Here is a 20419-nt window from a genome sequence, read left to right as displayed (position 1 = left end):
AATGCAAGGACTGCAAGGTAATAGTTAGTGAGACAGTAAGCCAACAACATAAGCTGCTTGTTCTGGACATCGTAGTAAAAAGCGAAACTAAACAAAAATATCGGAGAGGACCACAAAAAAGCAAGAAAAGAAGGTCTATTCAGGAGAAGAATAGTAGAAAAAATATGTTGAAACGTGAAAGGAAGCCTTAATACAATTTGGAGAAAAATGGCCAGTAGTATTAGAGAGACTGCTATTGAAATACTAGGAAAAAAGTTTGAGGATAAAGAGACTTGGTGGTGGTCAAACGAAGTACAAGGAAAAATAAAAGTGAAGAGAAAATTATATAAAAAGTGGCAAGAAACCAGATCCGACACAGATCTTCAAAACTATATGGTGGCGAAAAAGGAAGCGAAAGTAGCAGTAGCAAAAGCCAAAGCAGAAGCGTATTCAAACCTATACGATCAAGTTGATACCAGGGAAGGCGAAACGAAGATATAAAATAGCCAAACAAAGAGCAAAGAAAGCAAAAGATTTTAATCAGATTAGATGAAGAATAGATATTAAATGAAGAATTTGACAGACAGCCGGTAGAGTCAACGGAGACAGTAGCAGCAATGGTCACCAAAATATCAAACGCGGAAGTGGCTCAAGCGCTTCAAAAAATAAAGAAAGGAAAAGGGGTAGGACCAGATGCTATTCCTGGGGAAGTATGGAGAGCATTGGGAGAGATAGGAACAAGGTGGCTAGCAGGTCTATTTAATAGAATTATGGAAGTTGGACAAATGCCAGACGAATGGAGAAGCAGTATACTGGTACCTGTTTACAAAAACAAGGGAGATATACAACAATGTACAAACTACAGGGCTATAAAACTGCTTAGCCACACCATGAAAATATGGGAAAGAGTAATTGATAGACGGATACGTGAAGAGACCGAAATATCCTAGAATCAATTTGGCTTTATGCAGAGCAGATCAACAACAGATGCAATTTTCATTATAAGGCAGTTGATGGAAAAATACAGGAGTAAAGAAACAAACGCTCATATGGTATTCATTGACCTTGAGAAAGCATATAATAGAGTTCCTCGAGAGGTTCTGTGGTGGGCACTCAATAAAAAAGGAGTCCCTGGTGAATATGTAAAGATTGTGAGGGATATGTATGAGGGAGCAACGACTAGTGTTAGGACGGGTGTGGGAGAGACTGATAAATTTCATATGAAGGTAGGATTGCACCAAGGCTCTGTACTTAGTCCGTATTTATTCTCATTAGTTTTGGACCAGATAACAGCGAAACTATAGGGTAACATTCCATGGTGCTTGCTTAATGTATGCTGATGATGTGTTAGCAGGAAAGAGTGAAAGATACTTAGAACAAAAACTGGAACAGTGGGCAAGCTCTGGAGGAAAAAGGTTTAAAACTTAGTAGGACAAGAACAGAGTATTTGGAATGTTTATTTAAAGATGGAGTTATTACAAATAAAATGGTATCTTTGGATGGTGAACTGATTGTAAAAAGAAATAGTTTTAAGTACCTGGGATCGGTATTACAGAGTAATGGAGAAATAGATGGAGATGCATGCAGTAGAATTAGGGCTGGATGGATGAAGTGGAAGGAAGCGAGTGGTGTGTTGTGTGACAGAAAAATTCCAATGAAGCTGAAGGGAAAATTCTATAAAACAGCTATAAGACCGGCTATGATGTACGGAACTGAATGTTGGGCAGTGTAGAAGAAAGAGGAACAACGAATGCATGTGGCGGAAATGAGAATGCTTTGATGGATGAGTGGAGTGACAAAGAAGGATAAAATAAGAAATGAGTATATTAGGGAAGTCTAGGTGTGGCACCAATTGATGCCAAAATGAGAGAGCATAGGTTAAGATGGTGTGGTCATGTTCAACGTCGAGACGTTAATCACCTAATACGATGAATAGCTGAAGTGCAGATTCCTCAAAGGAGTAGGAGAGAAAGACCAAAGAAGACCTGGGGAGAGACGATTAGGCAGGACATGTTGGTAAAGGGGATTGACATTGATATGACCCAAGATAGAATTGTGTGGAGAAATGCAATTAGGGAAGCCGACCCCGCATAGGGATAAGGCAAAGAGAATGATGACTAAACGAGAGATTACAACGTACGGTGACTAGACGTTGCAACATGACAACACCTATACAAACTAGGTAAGGTGAATGAACCATGGTGCAAGAAATGCGAAATGGAGGAAGAGACTGTCCTACACATTCTATGCAATTGCAATGTGTAAAGTAATATGAGCGAGGAATTTTCTGGTCAACTGGGGATTAAACCAGAAGAGATCTTAGAACTAACAATAAGGAAACTGTTCGTTGAGGCCACGGCCATTTGTTAGAGTTTAATGGAAAAAACGAGGTATGGTACAAAGATCTTACGATCAAGAGCCAGAAATTAACGAGTCTCGTCTGAACTAAGAAAAATAGATGTCATAGCGTAAACGAATAACAGCTGTTAGAAACAAAGATCAAGCCCTTCTTGTACGTAATACGCCGCCCTCTATAAAATGAATTACATAAATATGTTTTTGAATGATAATATTTATGACTTTCAGATTTAGCTGAAGTCTTAAAAGAGTTTCAATGTAAGAGCTGTTTGAAAATTCTGGGATCTAGAGCAGCATTACAAAGACATTTAAAGGAAGTACACAAGAAGCAAACAGAAACAAACTGTTCTTGTTCAAGGTGTGGGAAAAGTTTCCAGAACAAATCAAATCTTAAAATCCATATGTTAACCCACAGTGGCATCAAACCTTTCAAGTAAGTTAAACTTAATAAATATAATAAAAAATATAATAGTATATTAGTGTGTCAAACAATGTTGTGGACAACGTTGAGAAGGTGGAACATAAATCATACATTTGTAAAGGTTTGCAAGAACTATTGTATAGTCCTTCTTAAGATACCATGGATTTCTGCGTATGTGTCCAGCGTTCATTGTCCTATCCCATTATCACGTCCCTGTATTACGAAGTATTTCACAATTATGGATTATTATCCAGTGTCGAATGTTACGTACAGCCCACCAAATATAGCCGAAAGTGTGAAAATAACCACGCCCATGATGCGCATTCGTTATACGACGGACCTCGCACTGACCGTCCAGTTATCTACCGTTCTCATTTCATTGTTAGCGCAGGCAATGGGAATTTCACACTTTCAGCTATGTTTGGTGCACTGTAACCATGAAATTGTTTACATCCCTACCCTATCCAGGCATCTCTTATCCTCTATTATAGTTGCTCCTTTGTTATTTATGACTCTGTCTCTCCATGACATACTAATATTTCGGCGCAGACATTCATTGTCAAAAGCTTTAAGTTTACTAATGGATCTATTCTCCGTTTCAAACGTTAAAATCAGTATGGTTGTATATTGCAAGCGGGATTGCCATTCTGTGAATTATCATAAATAAATCCTCCTTTAGTATTTCACAGCAGTTAACAGCGATAATCCTCTACAAGTACGTGCCTAATACTACCTTTCACAGTTGCTGCCGTTGAGAGCGGCAACGTTGTCAACAAAATTCTCATTTAGTTTTCAATGGCCCTATTCTCCGTACACTGAATCGCATGTCTGACGTAAGTACGGTATAGATCTATTTGCATGGACGTCTTTAAAGCTTATGCTTCCATTCCATATAACAGAACAAGTCAAACCTAATATCTTGTAAATATAAAATCTAATCTGTGATTTTACAGATTGGATTCATACAGATACATCTTAAAGAAACTTACTATTTATACTCAATGTTTTTAATTTTGTCTTTCACTGTAACACCCTTTCTAGAGTCTGCAACTATCTCTGTGAATGCTCCCTCTACATAATACATTATAAGTTAAACAATATTAGAAAATTCGACATTTTTCCTTCACTCCCTTTTTAGGGCTTCCGTGGCGGTGATGAACTCCTTTCTCGACTTAAATTTCTGCTCAGCGAGTGACTTTTTCAAGTTTGAAAACAAAAAGAAGTCGCACAGGGCCAAATCTGGAGAATACGGTGGATGGGACAACAGTTCGTAGCCCAATTCGACCAATTTGGCCATTCCGACGGCGTAGGAGTGAGCCTATGCGTTGTCATGGCGGAATATAATTTTTTCTTCGCCAATTGGGGCTGTTTTTCTGCAATTCGGCGTCGAAAATTCGACATAGTAAAGCCCTGTGATCGTTTTGTCCTTTTCCAGAAAGTTGATATAAATCACACGTGAATCCCAGCAAACGGTGGCCATCACCTTTTCTGCCGATAGGACAGTGTTCGCGGGCTGACGTCAACTGTTTCGCTTTCCTTGGTCTTGTGTGTGTACCAGTGCCCCCATGTTTCGTCAACGGTTATGAAATAATATAGAAACTCCTTCGCATTACGCTAAAGCAGTCTCAAACACTGCTCTGAAGTGGTCTCTTGGTTGCGCGTGTTGTCCTGCGTGAGCAAATGCGGCAACCATTGCGCCGACAGCTTTCTTATGCCCAATATTTCGCGCAGAATATGACCCACGTGGTCATTCAGTTGGTAATCTGCGAATACGAGGATTTTTTCACGTTATTTTCCGTAGTAGCCGTTTTCGGGGCACCAGGCCACGACTTATCAAAAACTGACGTGTTAACCTGTTACAACTCGTTAAACCAATTTGTGACATTCGCCATCGAAGGAGAAAAGTCACCGTACAAGGCATTCAAGCGAAAATTCTCAAACACGCTCACTTCCACATACTGTTAAAACAAAACTACTAGTCCGATTCCGCTGAGATTTTGACACAGGGCGTCAACAAGAAAGCATTATACAATAGTAATAGTAGATCTTCTTTTGCGATAGTGGCGCTCCCGAGCGGAGAGGCTAAGTACTTATCGGACTACCCACCTGAAAAAACCTACCTCCTGAAAAACTAACAAGTATTTTTGAAGAATTTAAACGCAGTGTGAAAGATTACGTTCTTACCAAGGGTCCGAAAGTCCCTGAAAATTTCTGTAATGTTTATTTTAATAAGTTACAGGGGTGAAAAACTAAGAGAAAATGTAGTGTAATTTTTAATTTCAAATATCTCATTTAAAAGAAACTTTTTGTTTATGCTAAGGGACTTTTGGCCCTCGATAATAATTTAGTCTTTCATTCTGCGTTTCAATTTTTAAAAATATTTATTAGTTTTTTAGGATTCGAAAAAAAATGAACACAATGTCCGTGGTGATATTTTCCAAATCTAACATTCGCTATCTTTGTCATACAACGCACTGAGTCGAATAGAATATGGTGACAAGACAGTGCCAATTTTAAATATTTGACATGGTATCGGAAATATTTTGAGTTGTTGATTAAATAATATTGATAGTGTATTTATTAAATAATTGATTTATGACGTGAACTTAATAAAAAGTTATTTATTGTTTATTATTTATGGAAGATCCAAGCAGAGAATACACCAGGATATATTCTGTGATCCAAGTATTTTGTTGTTAAAGATGTTCAAAATTGTAAGCGTTCCATAGTAACAATATATTATTAAAAAATCACTTTATCATTTTTCCTCTTTTCTCGATTGAGTATTAGTTTTTGTTGTACAGTATATAAATTATTACAATCACTGAATAGGTACATAGTTAGTGAAAAAATTATCATATTAATTAACTTAATTAATAAGTAATGCAATTATACAAGTAACAGTTATCCAAGAACATTCAAAAGCCATCTCCTTAAAGTTAATGATGACAATGTCAAGTAATGTTTACATATCCATACCAGTGAGAATTTTACTACACGTAATTTGCCGTGTAAAGACAGAAAAGTAGGGATAGCCGTAAAATATTTGCGCCTACACTCTTAATTTTGTTTTAAATATTTATTAAACATTATTAAGTAAATATACTTTTTTAGGTGTAATGTAACAAGTTGTAATTCAGCGTTTACAACTAAACAATGCTTACAGTTCCACTATAGAAAGATCCACAATTACACTGAAGATAATATGCCGAAAATTATACGTAGCATAGATTATACCTTTCAAGCCTACAGTGGAAATGAGAATGAAAATGTCAGTGAAGATTCTAAAGCTGATGATAACTACATGTCTGTGGATAAAGAAGATCAAGAAGAACATTCGGATGATGGAAGTAAGTATTTTTGATTATTTGAGGTTCTGATAGTTCTGAAATTATTCTTTCTATCTTTTTATTATTTAAGTTTACTTTGATATATTAGTTCCGTACTCCTTAACTTTAGTGCTTTCAATTATTTTTCCGTGTCTTATATCCTTTATCTACTGCTTTATAAAGAGTTTCTGATTGCTTTTACTACCTCGTTCTAATGTTTCCAAACTCGTCGCATGATTTGGAATACCATTTCTTTCACTTGTTACCTTTACTTCTTGTAATATTCGTAGTTATTTTCTGTTTTACTTATTAAGAGCATTTTCCAGATTTTTCTCTTAGTTTTAAATTCTTTAATTTGTTTAGAACAGCAAACCAGCAAGAAGTTTGGTTCTTATTATTTGTTGTTTTCCATACTCCACAAACTTCTTTAGTTTGATCTGTAATTACATTTGTATTGCAAAAGTCTTATAGATTCGTCTAATTTTTTAATTTACGTGTTGATATCTTTCAGCTGTTCATTTTGTTTTCCTTTTATTTCAAATTGCGACATTTTTATTTACAGAATTATTTTTTTTTGCATCTGTATACCTATTTATTTTTGTGACTTCTCTTATCTACTAGGTGTAACTCTTCTATATTTATTTACTTCCTTATGCTGTGAAAATATATTTGTTATTACGGGATTGTGCATCTGGCAATAATCATAACATTTTTATTATATTATGTATTTGTGTATTTTGTGTTTATGTATTATATTATTATGCATTATGTATGTACATATGATGTGTTTCTGAACTTCTATTAATCCATTAATGTATATTCTTGTTGCTGATTTCACATTTTAGTATTGTCAACCAGAACCTTCTACATTCTGCTGCTTGGTTTGCTACACATTTATCTGTATTAAGTAAGATGATATCTGCTTCTTTGATTTTTCTCTTTTTCATGTATGTTTCTTTCATAACTATTGATGCATTTTTCATTGTACTCTGTGCTCGTTATCCCAGATATGTTTGGATATCTGTGATCTGTCAAAGTCTCTGTTTTTTATGTATGTTTTATGCTCGTTCAAACTGACACGAAGTAGTCTTGCGGTTTCTCCCACGTAAAAATTGTTGTCTAACAATAAAACACTGAAAACTTTTGTTTTAATTTTAGCACAAGAATAACACAAGAATAACAATTGAAAAATAATTTTAACAAAGTCATCTTGTCAACAATCTCCAACAAATCCAACTTCGCCCTAACATTACCATGCTTTCATTTGATGTTAGCAATCTTTTTACTTCAGTTCCAAAACAAGAAACTATTAATCTGGTACACTCTCTTCTAAGAGCAAGTTCCATTACCATTTCTACCACTGATTCAATTATTCAATTATTACAATTTTGTCTAGCTCAAGACTTCTTTGTATTCAGCAATAAATATTACAGACAACCTGATGGTTTAGCCATGGGTAGTTGCCTATCCCCTTTTCTAGCTGACATTTTTATGGATCATTTGGAATCCGTACATATCATGAAAAATCCTGAAATTCTCCATTGGTATCGTTATGTCGATGATTGTTTATTGATCATCTCAGGTAACTCAAATACAGCTGATTTATTACTTTCTAAAATTAATCAAATCCACCCCAATATTAAATTCACCATGGAATTAGAGTTATCCCAATCAGTTAACTTTCTTGACCTCACTATTACCAGATTAAATGACCACTTCGATTTCAGTATCTTTAGGAAACCGACACAGACTGACCATGTCATACCACTATCCTCTAACCACTCTATGTCACACAAACTTGCCGCCTTTCACAGTTACATACACCGCCTTGAAACCATTCCCTTGTCACAATCTAATTACAATAAAGAATTAAACATACTTCGTCAAATAGCCTTTAATAACGGTTACGATCCATACATCATAGCTAAGCTCATTCATAAAAGACAGCTTAAAGTCTTACGACATGCTGCGTTCCCCTAGGGATTCGACAAACAAACCTACTTATGCTTCTATACCCTTTCACCAAGATAGGCTATCTGGGGATATTTCGAACATTATCAAAAGATCAGTAGACAACATCCGAATTTCATTTAAAGTATTTAACAACTTAGGACATTCTCTATCCAATTCCCAAGATAGCATCAATTACATGAATCGTAATGGTGTTTATAGACTACAGTGTTCTGACTGTGATGCTACTTACATAGGAAGAACTTGTAGATCCCTTGCTTCTCGCTCTCTTGAACACACCAAAAGAGAGAACACCTCTACCTTTTCTCAACATCCCAATCAAAAAAATCATACGTTGAACATCCCACAGAAAGACTTCTTAAAATTAGACTTGTACGAGGACCTAGAAATAATAAAAGAAAAACAGAAAAGTCCGAATTGTGTCAACCGCCATGTTTCGTTCAATCGAGACTTCCAACCACTCCATCGACAACTTTTTTCTTAACACATTTACAACATCACTTTTCACCCCTCTTCTACTGCTTTGTTCACATTCACACTTACAATAATTTATCTGATACTAGCCAAAATAATCCTTTTGTCATCTTCAGCCAGCTTACCACTTTTATCTATTCACAACTACATATTTATAAATTACTGATATCATCATCCACAGACATCCACATTATACAAATTTCCATCTACATATAACCCACTATCATATTTCTACATATGGCTATGCTCGCCGTACCTATTCAATCTGTCATTACCAAAATATAACACTCATCTTTAGTAAAACCAAATCAATAGTCTAATTTTCTTTCTGGGTCTCGTTCATGTTCCTTTCCCACTAATTCCCTCACAGACATCTCATACCCCTAGCCCCTACTGACATCATCCTATTACGGTTTTGGTTTTTGGACCCTTAGGGATCCGGGCAGCCTGCGAGGTCTTTAGGAATTGGTCGCCTAGGTTTGAGCTTGTGCTTTCTTAATGATACATCTCCCAGATTATTTAAGACATTTTTACATCTCAGTCACCCCCATTGTGATCCCTTACACACTTACCCACACAAATTACAACAGCTACCAATAAGTTAAATAAATTCGATAACTTTAAATCAACAAAATTGCTTTTTTAAATCTTAGATCTATAATAATAATATTTATTTAGGAATAACAATAAAGATTTACAAAAAATAAAAAGCATAATGAGTACTACCTAAATAAACATAAATAACTCACTGAAGTTGAGCTACCTTGTATATATATTATTAATATACATACAAAAGTAGCACCCCTTGTGCGTGAGACTTAAAAATATAATATATTAACTTACAATATAAACAAAAACAAAAAATATTTAACAATTGTATAAATGTATACAGTTATATGGGAATTTATAAAAATACTAAAAACTCTAACATTAAATAAGAAAAAAATAAAAATATACTAATTTTACTATATGTAATTTGTGATATAAATGTGTCCATCAATTCAAGGAATGTTGCAGTTGATAATAAAAATCTCTATAGATGTAAACTTTATTTTCGATATTTATTTCATACTTAAGTTTATTTATTAGAATTGTCCATTAATAAGTTCTTCGCAAAATTTTGTTGATTTGCTCCCAATCCATTGTTTAATTTCATATTTATACCTATGTTTTTTATAATTTTTAAATTGTTTTAAATTATCCGGTAGTAAATTGTACAATTTGGGCCCTATGTAACCAACATATCTTTGGAGAATGGATTTATTACATTTTGGTAGAATTGCATTATGTTTTATATATCTAGTTTGATGGGCATGACTGTTAAAATTTAATATTATCTTTTTTTCATGTATATGTATAAGGGCTTTATAGCAGAATAATTTACGTACAGTTAAAAATTTACTTTCGTTATATAACAGCTCACTAGAATATCTTAATTATATAATAATTATTGATAATAATATTTGGTTACTAAATTTAGTTATCGAATACGGAACTTTTGTGTAGTGTGGTTTGCCTAACTGCACTTACAGTATACGTGAATACATTTTTATTTATAACAACTAGCTTAATGAATTTTAAATGATAATTTTTACAATGGAGTGTGTTGTTACATCATTTCTAATTTTAACATGCTGTATACCTTAGTCTTAAATATGACAGGTTAATTTTTAACTTCCTGTGGTACTGTCATTGCTGTCTTGTCATCGTTCAGAGGTCCTATCCATCTCATTGTCACTTTCCGTCATACTTTCAACATGTAAACAAGTCAAATCCACAGCTCAGATGTTACCTGGGGCAGATTAGCTAAATATTTTAAACATCCATATCTAATGTAGCTTTTTAAACCAATGTTTCCTTGACGGACTTCTTTTACTGGGCTTTGACCCACATATTTTTGTTAAGTTATCTTGGTGGTTAGCATGTACATTGCACGTGAGTATAACTGATAATTTTTTAAACCTTAGTCAAAATTTCAATATCTTTGTATTATTTTATCAGGTTATATTCATTTTAGGTAAGCACTGATGATGACTTGTAAACCAGTCGAAAACTAGTGATGCTGCGATTTTGATGTGGCCCTTTTGAGGGTTTTTAAATATACCTTTTATACATGATTTTACTGTTTTTTTTTTGTTTTAATGTTTCCACAAAATTTATTTAAAGTTAATGTCTCTACAGCTGTTTCGACAGAGTGCCTTTCTCAAGTGATCAAGTAATCAAGTGATCACTTGAGGAAGGCACTCTGCCGAAACACCTGTAGTGACATTAACTTTTAATAAATTTTGTGGTAATATTGAGAACAAAAATTTTCAGTGTTTTGTTGTTAGATAAAATGAGTTTCCATCAAGTAACGGTCGAATCCATCAATTGTTTAAAAATTGTTGCATTCACAGGTTATTGTATAGATACGGTTGTTTGATCTGTCTTGTATGCTGTTAGGTTTGGCTTTGGATAGAATAAATCTCAGTGTATTGGTTATTTATAGCGGGTGGAGATTACAACGCTAAAAACACAGTATGCGGTGCGAGAGTTACAACTACTAAGGGTCGTGAACTACTAACTGCAATGCATTGCAATAATCTAAACTACCTGTCAACAGGAGAACTCACATATTGGCCTTCGGACCCTTATAAAATACCAGACCTTCTTGATTTCTATATCACAAAAGGAATTGACAGCAAACTAGTCACAGCAACATCCAGCTTAGACATGTCTTCGGATCACACTCCAGTCCTAATGAACATGTACTCCGATATAACTCAAAATCCAAATCCACCCGCTCTGTGCAATAAAAAGACCAATTGGGATACTTTTCAAGAAGTATTAGATGATGCAATAGATTTAAAAATACCATTAAAACACCTGCAGATGTTGAATGGGCGATAACTAACCTCATAAAAAACATACAGAAGGCTTAATGGGCAGCAACTCCAAACTACAAACAGTCAACAAGAAAAGAATCCTTCCCTCCAACTATAAAAGAAAAAATTTCAGAGAAAAGAAGGCTAAGAAGAAATTGGCAACAAAACAGAACAGTGAGCAATAAAAATAAATTTAATAAATCAGCAAGGGAACTAAAAAAATAATACTTCAAGTAAAAAATGATTTTATACAAAGATACTTAGAAGAGCTTACACCAACTGAAGCCACCGACTACTCACTTTGGAAAGCCACAAGGAAACTAAAAAGTTCTCAGACACAAATACCACCAATAAGAAAAAACAATGACAAATGGGCAAGAAATAACATGGAGAAGGCAGATGCCTTTGGTGGCTATCTCTCACAAGTCTTTCAACCAAACAGCTTGGAATCAACACCTGAAGAATTGGAGGAAATAGAGTACTAAATGAACCTTACCAAATGGAGCTGCCCATATCGAAATTTAAGTACAATGAAGTTAAGGATGTAATAATGAAAGAAATTAATCCTAAAAAAGTTCCTGGTTATGATCTGATAACGGATAGGATACTACAAAAATTAACAAAGAAAGGAATAACGGCAATATTACAAATTTTTAATGCAATAATAAGATTAAATTATTTTCCGCAACAACTGAAAATGGCAGTTATAATTATGATCTCAAAACCAGGAAAAAAACTAGAGGAATTAACATCATAAAGGCCAATAAGTTTACTGCCTGTGCTTTCCAAAGTGCTGGAAAAATTAATAATGAAAAGCATCAAGCCAATACTAGATAGCAAAAATCTCATACCAGAACATCAGTTTGGATTTAGACAAGAACATGGAACCATAGAGCAAGTCCATAGATTAGTAAAACATATCAGCAACGACTTTGAAAATAAGCGATATTGCTCAGCAGCGTTTCTTGACATAAGACAAGCGTTCGATAAAGTCTGGCACAAAGGTCTACTCTATAAACTAAAAAACCTATTGCCTCATCCGTATTATGAACTTCTAAAGTCTTACTTATCTGACAGATTCTTTTCAGTTAAATACCATTCAGAATATTCAGAATTATACCAAATAAAATCAGGAGTACCGCAAGGCAGCGTGTTAGGACCAATGTTGTACCCGCTTTTTACTGCAGATCATCAACTTCAAGAACTACAATAACAGCAACCTTCACAGATGACACTGCAATACTCGGCTCACATCATGATCCAGTAACTGCCTTACTTAAAGACACTTACAAGCCAGCCTTAATATCCAAGCATGATTAAACAAATGGAAAATTCGAGACCAAATCAATCCATGTTACCTTTACACTAAGAAGAGGTATATGTTCAACAGTGTTTTTAAATAATCAAATGATTACTCAGAGAAATGAAGTCAAATATTTAGGTTTACATCTTGACAGAAGATTAACATGGAGAACACATATATTTACAAAACGAAAACAATTGGGTCTCAAACTAAGACAACTTTACTGGCGTATTGGCAGAAAATCACAATTAAATCTCACAAATAACATCTTAATATACAAAACCGTACTGCTAACAATTCAAACCTAGAAATCCTACAAAGATTCCAGAACAAAGTTCTTCGAATTATAACCAATGCTCCGTGGTATGTTTCGAACAACATAATAGCAAAAGACCTCCAAGTTCAATCCATGAAAACTGAAGTCACAAAGTACAGTGAAAAATACAAAAACAAAACTAGTGCTCACTCTCACTCACGCTCACTCTAATGACTTAGACCTCCAAGTTCAATCCATGAAAACTGAAGTCACAAAGTACAGTGAAAATACAAAAACAAAACTAATGCTCACTCTAATGTAATTTACAATCTGTTACGAGTGATAACAGATTGTAAATTAAATGGAGCTAAATAAAAAAAGTGTATTGGTAGTTTTGAATATTGGTGTGGTGTATTTATTTTCTATCCTTTTTACTTTTTCTGATAAACCATTACATATGGTATTGTTGTCATCTTTAAATCCCTTCTTGTGAGCGTTTCTGGATTGCTTATCTTCTGTCGTTTCCTTTCTTGAATCTTGTGAAATTCCTTGTTTATAAATGACAATGAGTAATCATTTTTTGTTGAATCCTTTGATAGCAGTTTTTACTCTACCTGAAATTAAATTTTCATTAGAGCAAGTGTTTTGGGCTCTATCATATAATGATTTGATAATTAGCCGCCACTCAAAACATAGACTTCTCTTCTAAGCTAGGTTAATGTTTCATTTTCTATCGTTTCATGATTATTGTGCAAAAACGCTTAATACACAATATGGATACTTTGTACGGACCATTCAAAACCTACAAAAAAATAATTCGTTCTTAATTGCTTTACTTAGACGGCCATTATACCCTTTCGATCCACCCAACAGCAGCAATCTTCAGAATCAACAGTTCTTTTTTTATATTGCGTATGCAAGAATTCTTACCGTTGCTTTTACTATTAACTTGTTTTTATTTTTTCTTCATTTTCTGAACATGTGCCAATTTTGGTATTTTAATTTAGCTAAATTGTGGTCTCTTCCTTTGTATGTTTTTAAATATTTCTTGTTCATAGTCGAAGTAAGATTCCCAAAAACTTCGAATTACTCAAACTTGAAGAACGACACTTCTACAGAAACTATTAATATATTACTAATCTTTATATAAAAAATAGACTGTAACCTAACTATAAAAGTAAAATCAAAATACTATAACAAAAAATAATGTGTGTGTACTTTGTACGCACGTAAGAAGTTATACTTCTAAATATGATTTCAATGAAATAAATATACTTTCGGACAGTTTATTTGTATTTTATTTAAAGATTAAATTAATTTTTACTTACTACTTTCCAAAAATTTTTATTAAAACAATACCAAAAATTAAAAAAAGATTAGAAAACACCAGGATTCGAACCGGGGTCCTCTTGATCTCCAGTCCAACGCTCTACCACTGAGCTATACACTTTTGTTTATCCGGGCTACAAGATTTCTCAGACATAGTGACAAACAGACGAAGTGAATATAAAATACTTTAAATTTTACAAAAATTATAATTATAGTTACCTATTTATGATATAAAAGTACAATTTTAAGGAACGTATGTGAAAGTTTCGTGTGAAAGATTCGCTTCGCTCATTCTGCAATTCACATAAGTGCCTTAAAAATATACTTTTTAACACGTACCTATATCATACAATATTTTTTCTACAAACGTCTTATATATCAACAATTATAATTTATTCATTCTCAATTACAGGACAATACCTACAAAAACTTTTACTTGAACTTGACTGACATTCCATTTTTATATCTTTCTTGACATTACATCAAAACTGCCTATATTGTCAATACGTAAATCAGAATAACATCTACTTTTATTTTTGTATATTCTAACAAATTTTAATAGTTTTTTTCTACAAACGTGTTAAAAATGCAATAATACAGTTTAAATTAAATTTTAAAAAACCTTTTAAACCACCTTTTTCAAATTGCGCAAGTTGTATTATTAATATTAATGTTAATAAATGAAATATAAATATTTTGACGTTTCACAATTTGACAATTCACTTTTAACTGCAGTGCCTTAAAATTTTTAAAGCACTGGTGCTTTAAAGTAGCATTTTTAACGCTCCTATGGAGTGCTATAAATTGCATTTTTAACACGTTTGTAGAAAAATATATTTAAAAACACTAATATATTCTTTCCACACCTTTTCTGGACTGATACATACATAAATTAAAACATTTAGTAACTAACTCCATACTGCCTGTGTGCGCAGGCGCGCAGATTAATAAAATTTCACCCTCAATGAAATCGCGCCCAAAGAAGTATAACTTCAAAAAAATCATATTAATGGAAAATAAAACTTTACTGATGTTTTATTTCATTTACAGGTGAGAACAGTGAAAATATAGACGATCCCATACCACAACAAGCGCCTCCTAGAGAAGAAAAACAAGATGATTTTTCCGCTCCGTCTCCAGAGATACCGACACCTCCACCGGAAGATTACAACAAGTCGGTATCAGGGTCGAACTTGAAAGTCTTAAGTAAAGGATCTAAAAAATGGATCGGGGATGATCCACCGGTGGTAACAAAGTTGTCGGATATCTATTCAGTCGAGAAGCTCAGTAAAGACGACTTTTCCTCGATAACTTTACAAGAAAGTGAAATGTACGATAGAGCTAAATTGACAAGTAGTGATTTTGGCAGACATGAAGCTTCTAATGCAAGTTTGTTGGTTGAGGCAGCTTTGGATTCAGTTTGTAATGAGCCGAATATAGATATTGACGGGACTCCTAACTGTGCTGACTCGCTAGTGAACAACTTGTACAATCTTACCCAATCGGACAACCTCCATGACGTTTCCTACAACGATCAAGGCTGCATTAGTGATTCCAGAGATATTAGTCTCATTTCTCCTTCAGTGAATGATCATGTTTCGGTGACTGACGAGTTAAACGATGAACTTAGACACGATGGCAGCATAGGAATGCACTATTCCCACTTCCACCAAAACGACTTCAGTCCACCTCACAGTCCAGATATACACAGGTCGAACTTTGTGCGGAATTACATCAATAGTTTATCTCCGCAGAATGGCGGGTACGATCCCAAAAGTAGTTCACCTGTACCTAGTCCATCTAGATACGACCTATTCGGTCATCACGTTAATCCGGATCATTTATCTTCCGATGACAGTAACGGAATGACAGTACAGAACCTGAGTTTGCACGCTAAGAATGAAATACAGTTGGATCTATCGTTATACAAGACTTACAAGTCCACTACTCATGATTATATCAGAAAGTTCAAGTTAGACGATGACATAGACGTTATCAACAATGATTTGCCATCGGGAGTTCCAAATGATGAAATTAAAGAGATAGAACGAGACGATCACCACGATTTATCAGTCGAAATACGTAATAAATTTGACATAGATCTAGACTTGAGGCTGAAAGCTTACGACAGTATCGACACTGAAAGTTTGCGTCAAAGAAATCATACATACGATACTGAGCTCGACTTCAGAACCAAAACTTATGATCTGATCGACTCGGTGGAGAATAGAAACAAACAGTACGATCTGATCGAATCTGACTTTAGGACTGATCGCAATTTTGAGCCTCTGATACTCAATTCTGAGCTGCAAGGTCTAGATATGTCTGCTAGAAGTTTCCATAATTATTCCAATGTGAATAGATATCGATCGTTGTATCCTGACGTTGATAGGGTGGATTTGCGTCTTAATTACAGTCCCCCACCGCCTACTTACACACATGCTGATCTTTTGCGGGTGGTTTCTTTGGATTTGACTCCCCCTGGCAGACACAGTGTGGACTTGAGCTTACGGAACCATCCTCTACATTCAATTGGCAGTTCTCGTTTGTTAACAGACCACAGTCTTCAGACAACCCCGCACAGACTTCTAGATCAGAGTCGCTTACTAAATCCAGATCTCATTTCCACAAGACATTTAACCACAGATAGATTAATTCCGGAAACTAGCAATAGAGTACTCACTGATCACAGTACATCTAGGATATTAAACACTGAGCAATTAGGAACAAACCATTTGCTTTCGTCAGATCAAAGCAGGATCCTTGGTGATGACTCTAGAGTTATTTCTGATCAATCCAGACTGCTAGATCAAAGTAGACTCATCGGAGATGGTCGTATTTTACCTCCTACTACACCAAGTGGGGCGGTTTCGCCCGTCCAAGGCTTTAGTGGATATTCGGTGTCACAGAATCCTTATCATCCAGCTTCTTTGACTACCAGGCCACATGTCACTTCGCCCACTTCGGCTGCATATCATTATCCGACGTACTATTAAAAATAGACATTAAATTGATTTTAAGTTCTCGTTGTTGCGTCTTTAAGTAGATTGTGTAGTGTTTTATTATTTATGTCTCCCGAATAAAAAATGTTACAAGTGATTATTTCTTCGACCTTACATGAACACAAAAGACCTTAGATTGGATCTTAAATTCATAATTTATTTTTAGATATATCGCGGAAAGTGTTGAAACTGTGACAATTTAAGCAGCGTTTTTTTATATACTCTATCTAAACTGTCTCTAGACGTGAGAGTTAACATGGAACACTTTCACTAACCGCCTGATACCGTGTAAATTTAGTCGTATAAATAGCTCTTTTACCTCCAAAGAGATCGTAAAAGAAAATGTGCACGATGTGTCGAAACGTTAATGAGTTATCAGACCATGACATTACAAAAAAAATGAAAAAAGAAGTAATTCAATCACGTACCATCTGGAGAATCTATAATTTGCTTATATCTGGAGAAAAGTAGTGAAATTAAGGCGATGATCTGAGAGTTATGATTTCTTCTACCTTTGATGATGTCGAATATCTTCAACCAATAAAAAGACTTGTTTGGATCACGTTATCTAAAATTTATAGATATCTGAAGAATTAATGCGGGACAAATTTATTTTCTCTTTTTAAGAAACAGACAGATTGATCTTAAATTAAAATATATACACTATTCGTCCAGGAATATATACACAAAAACAAGGGAGATATACAACAATGTACAAACTGCAGGGCTATAAAACTGCTTAGCCACACCATGAAAATATGGGAAGAGTAATTGATACAAGGGCGGATCCAGGACCGATTTTCGGGAGGGACCATGAACTTTTTTGGGGAGGGGTACAGGAGGGTCTGAGGGTAATTTTTAAAAATTAGGGTTACAATGATGAATTTTAAGGCACTTTTCACGCACTTTTGAGGGCCATAAAGACATTCAAAATTTATCGTTAATAAAATATTAATAAAGTCAGTACCGATTCCTACACATTTCTTCGGATCCAAGTGCAGTTCTTTCAACAAGTTTAATACTATTTTTCCCAAGGCTTCTCCTGGCAGGCCTTGTTCTTCCCCTCTTTATTGATTTCCACTTCCCGTCAATCAACTTGACAAAGTCTTCACGAATGTTGTTGTATATGTATCTCAAATTTAAAGAAAGCTGTTCCACGTGGAATACGTCGGTCGTTTTTTTAAATAGGACAGAGTAATAATTTGCACTTTGAACCTGATTCATTATTTGTTCAATTATTTCTTCATCACATGTTATCAATAATAATTGATTTTGACTGGTGCTACTAATTTGTATTGCTCGTGAAGATACTGTGGATAGGTGTTGTTTAATTCTTATCTTTTTTATGTGACTTTAAACCTGAAAAATTCCCCTCATTACTAGTTCCAGCATCTTCGTCCAGAAGCAGAAGGCCATTATCACGATGGCCTCTTAGGGCCAATTTCTCATATCGAGTTCAACTCCAGTTTAACCTGAACTTCTAGTAAACGTCAGTTTAAAGTCAAAATCGTCTTTCTCAATTCTCGTTCAACCGACGGCAGTTTAAACTTAAACGATGCTTGAACGGTGGAATTCGGCGGTTCAAAGATTTCAGAACTCAGTTCAGATGATTTCATCGACTACGCATGCGTTGTATTAACACGAAACGCTGTCATAATATACATATATCCTATTTTATTATATTAAGCCTAACGATAAACGATAACATTATTTGTGTTTTTATAATATTTATTTATAATTATTAAAATGACTATTTGACTATAAATACTTAAATTTAACTTTATTCAAAAACAGCATAAAAAAGGTAGTTCAAAATGGCGACAGTTTTTTGCCTTTTGCCATCTATTGGCATTTCTCGAAAGCTGTAGAACGAGCACTGACATGAACGCGCAATGAGAAATGCATTCCAAACAGAACCTGAGATCACCCGTGAACCCGGTTCAACTGAACCATAGATTAACGCAGGTATGAGAAATCGACCCTTAGCGGAATATTTTGTAGACCTAAACAACACTATAGACTCTACTATTTGTCGTTCTTTCTCTATTTTCTTGTATTGATATGATGTTTTTTCATGGGTGTGTATGGCTCCGTCTTTGCCCATAATATTAGAACGATGCTAAAGGTTTCGTGACAAGGCTTTGGGCTGTTATCCCTTTATTCTGACCATATTTTTCATTAGAGAAATAAAACGCAGTACTTGCAGAACAATCCCTTTGAAACGATTTTGATGGCTGTCAAGGTCGTTCTAACATTTTGATTGACAAAACATCCTATGTCACTCTTGAAGTTTCCGTTACTGCTTGTGTTAAATGTTAGTCCACAAGACAGAATATGTACTTATCCCCTGTTTTGTACATATACATGTGTTTGAAACTAAAAACATTTGAACTGCAAATATTTAAATTTATATCTTTAAAAGAGTAAACCGCAGAGAGAGAATACGTAATGATGAGATAAGACAGCGAATGGGGGTTGACGGCTCTCTAACAACAGACATAGAAAGAAAACAGCTGATATGGTACGGACACGTCCAGAGGATGGATAACTCAAGACTCCCTAAAATAATTATGCAATGGGTACCACCAAACCGCAGAAAGAGAGGAAGACCCAAGAAATCTTGGAGAGAGGGAGTAACGAAGGCGATGAGCGCAAGAGATCTTAGAGAGGGCCAATGGGATGATAGAGTGTCATGGAAATTAGGCATCGGACAACGTCGCAAGACGTTTTAAAACCGATTGATATATATATATATATATATATATATATATATATATATATATATATATATATATATATATATATATATATATATATATATAAAAGAGTAAACCCTGTAGTTGGCTGTATACCTTCGTTAAAACAACGTAGAATGAAGTAAACACTTCTGTTGTATGTAGGTATATAAATTTATTAAAATTCCTAAAATTTATCTACAAGGGAGTGGAAGTACAAAACGTTTTCGGTCAAACTGACCATCATCAGTGTAAACGTCCAGTGTACAAGTAATTGAAACTAGCCACTTCAATAGGTGTAAAAATCTCTAAATAACATTATTGCTACATTATGCTTAAGAGTTATTGCTTAAGAGTTGGTTGTTAACCTCTCACCTGATCACAACAACCTTGTGCAA

The 20419-nt window shown here is 34.6% G+C and overlaps 1 protein-coding gene across 1 annotated transcript in view; it reads left to right on the top strand.

Annotated features, from left to right (window-relative positions):
• The window catches only part of LOC114332469 (uncharacterized), a 48451-nt gene extending 31068 nt beyond the window's left edge, over positions 1-17383 (top strand). The window contains exons 6-8 of the mRNA XM_028282264.2: positions 2566-2770; positions 5873-6108; positions 15335-17383. Coding sequence (XP_028138065.1) covers positions 2566-2770; positions 5873-6108; positions 15335-17280 — 2387 coding nt within the window. The 3' untranslated portion in view covers positions 17281-17383. The remainder of the gene's footprint in view (positions 1-2565; positions 2771-5872; positions 6109-15334) is intronic.
• Positions 17384-20419: the final 3036 nt, after the last annotated feature.

This window comes from Diabrotica virgifera, chromosome 1 (genome assembly GCF_917563875.1).
Source record: "Diabrotica virgifera virgifera chromosome 1, PGI_DIABVI_V3a".
NCBI classification, from domain to species: domain Eukaryota; kingdom Metazoa; phylum Arthropoda; class Insecta; order Coleoptera; family Chrysomelidae; genus Diabrotica; species Diabrotica virgifera.
The sequence above is the reverse complement of the archived record's forward strand: the minus strand, read 5'-3'. Positions and strand labels throughout refer to the sequence as shown.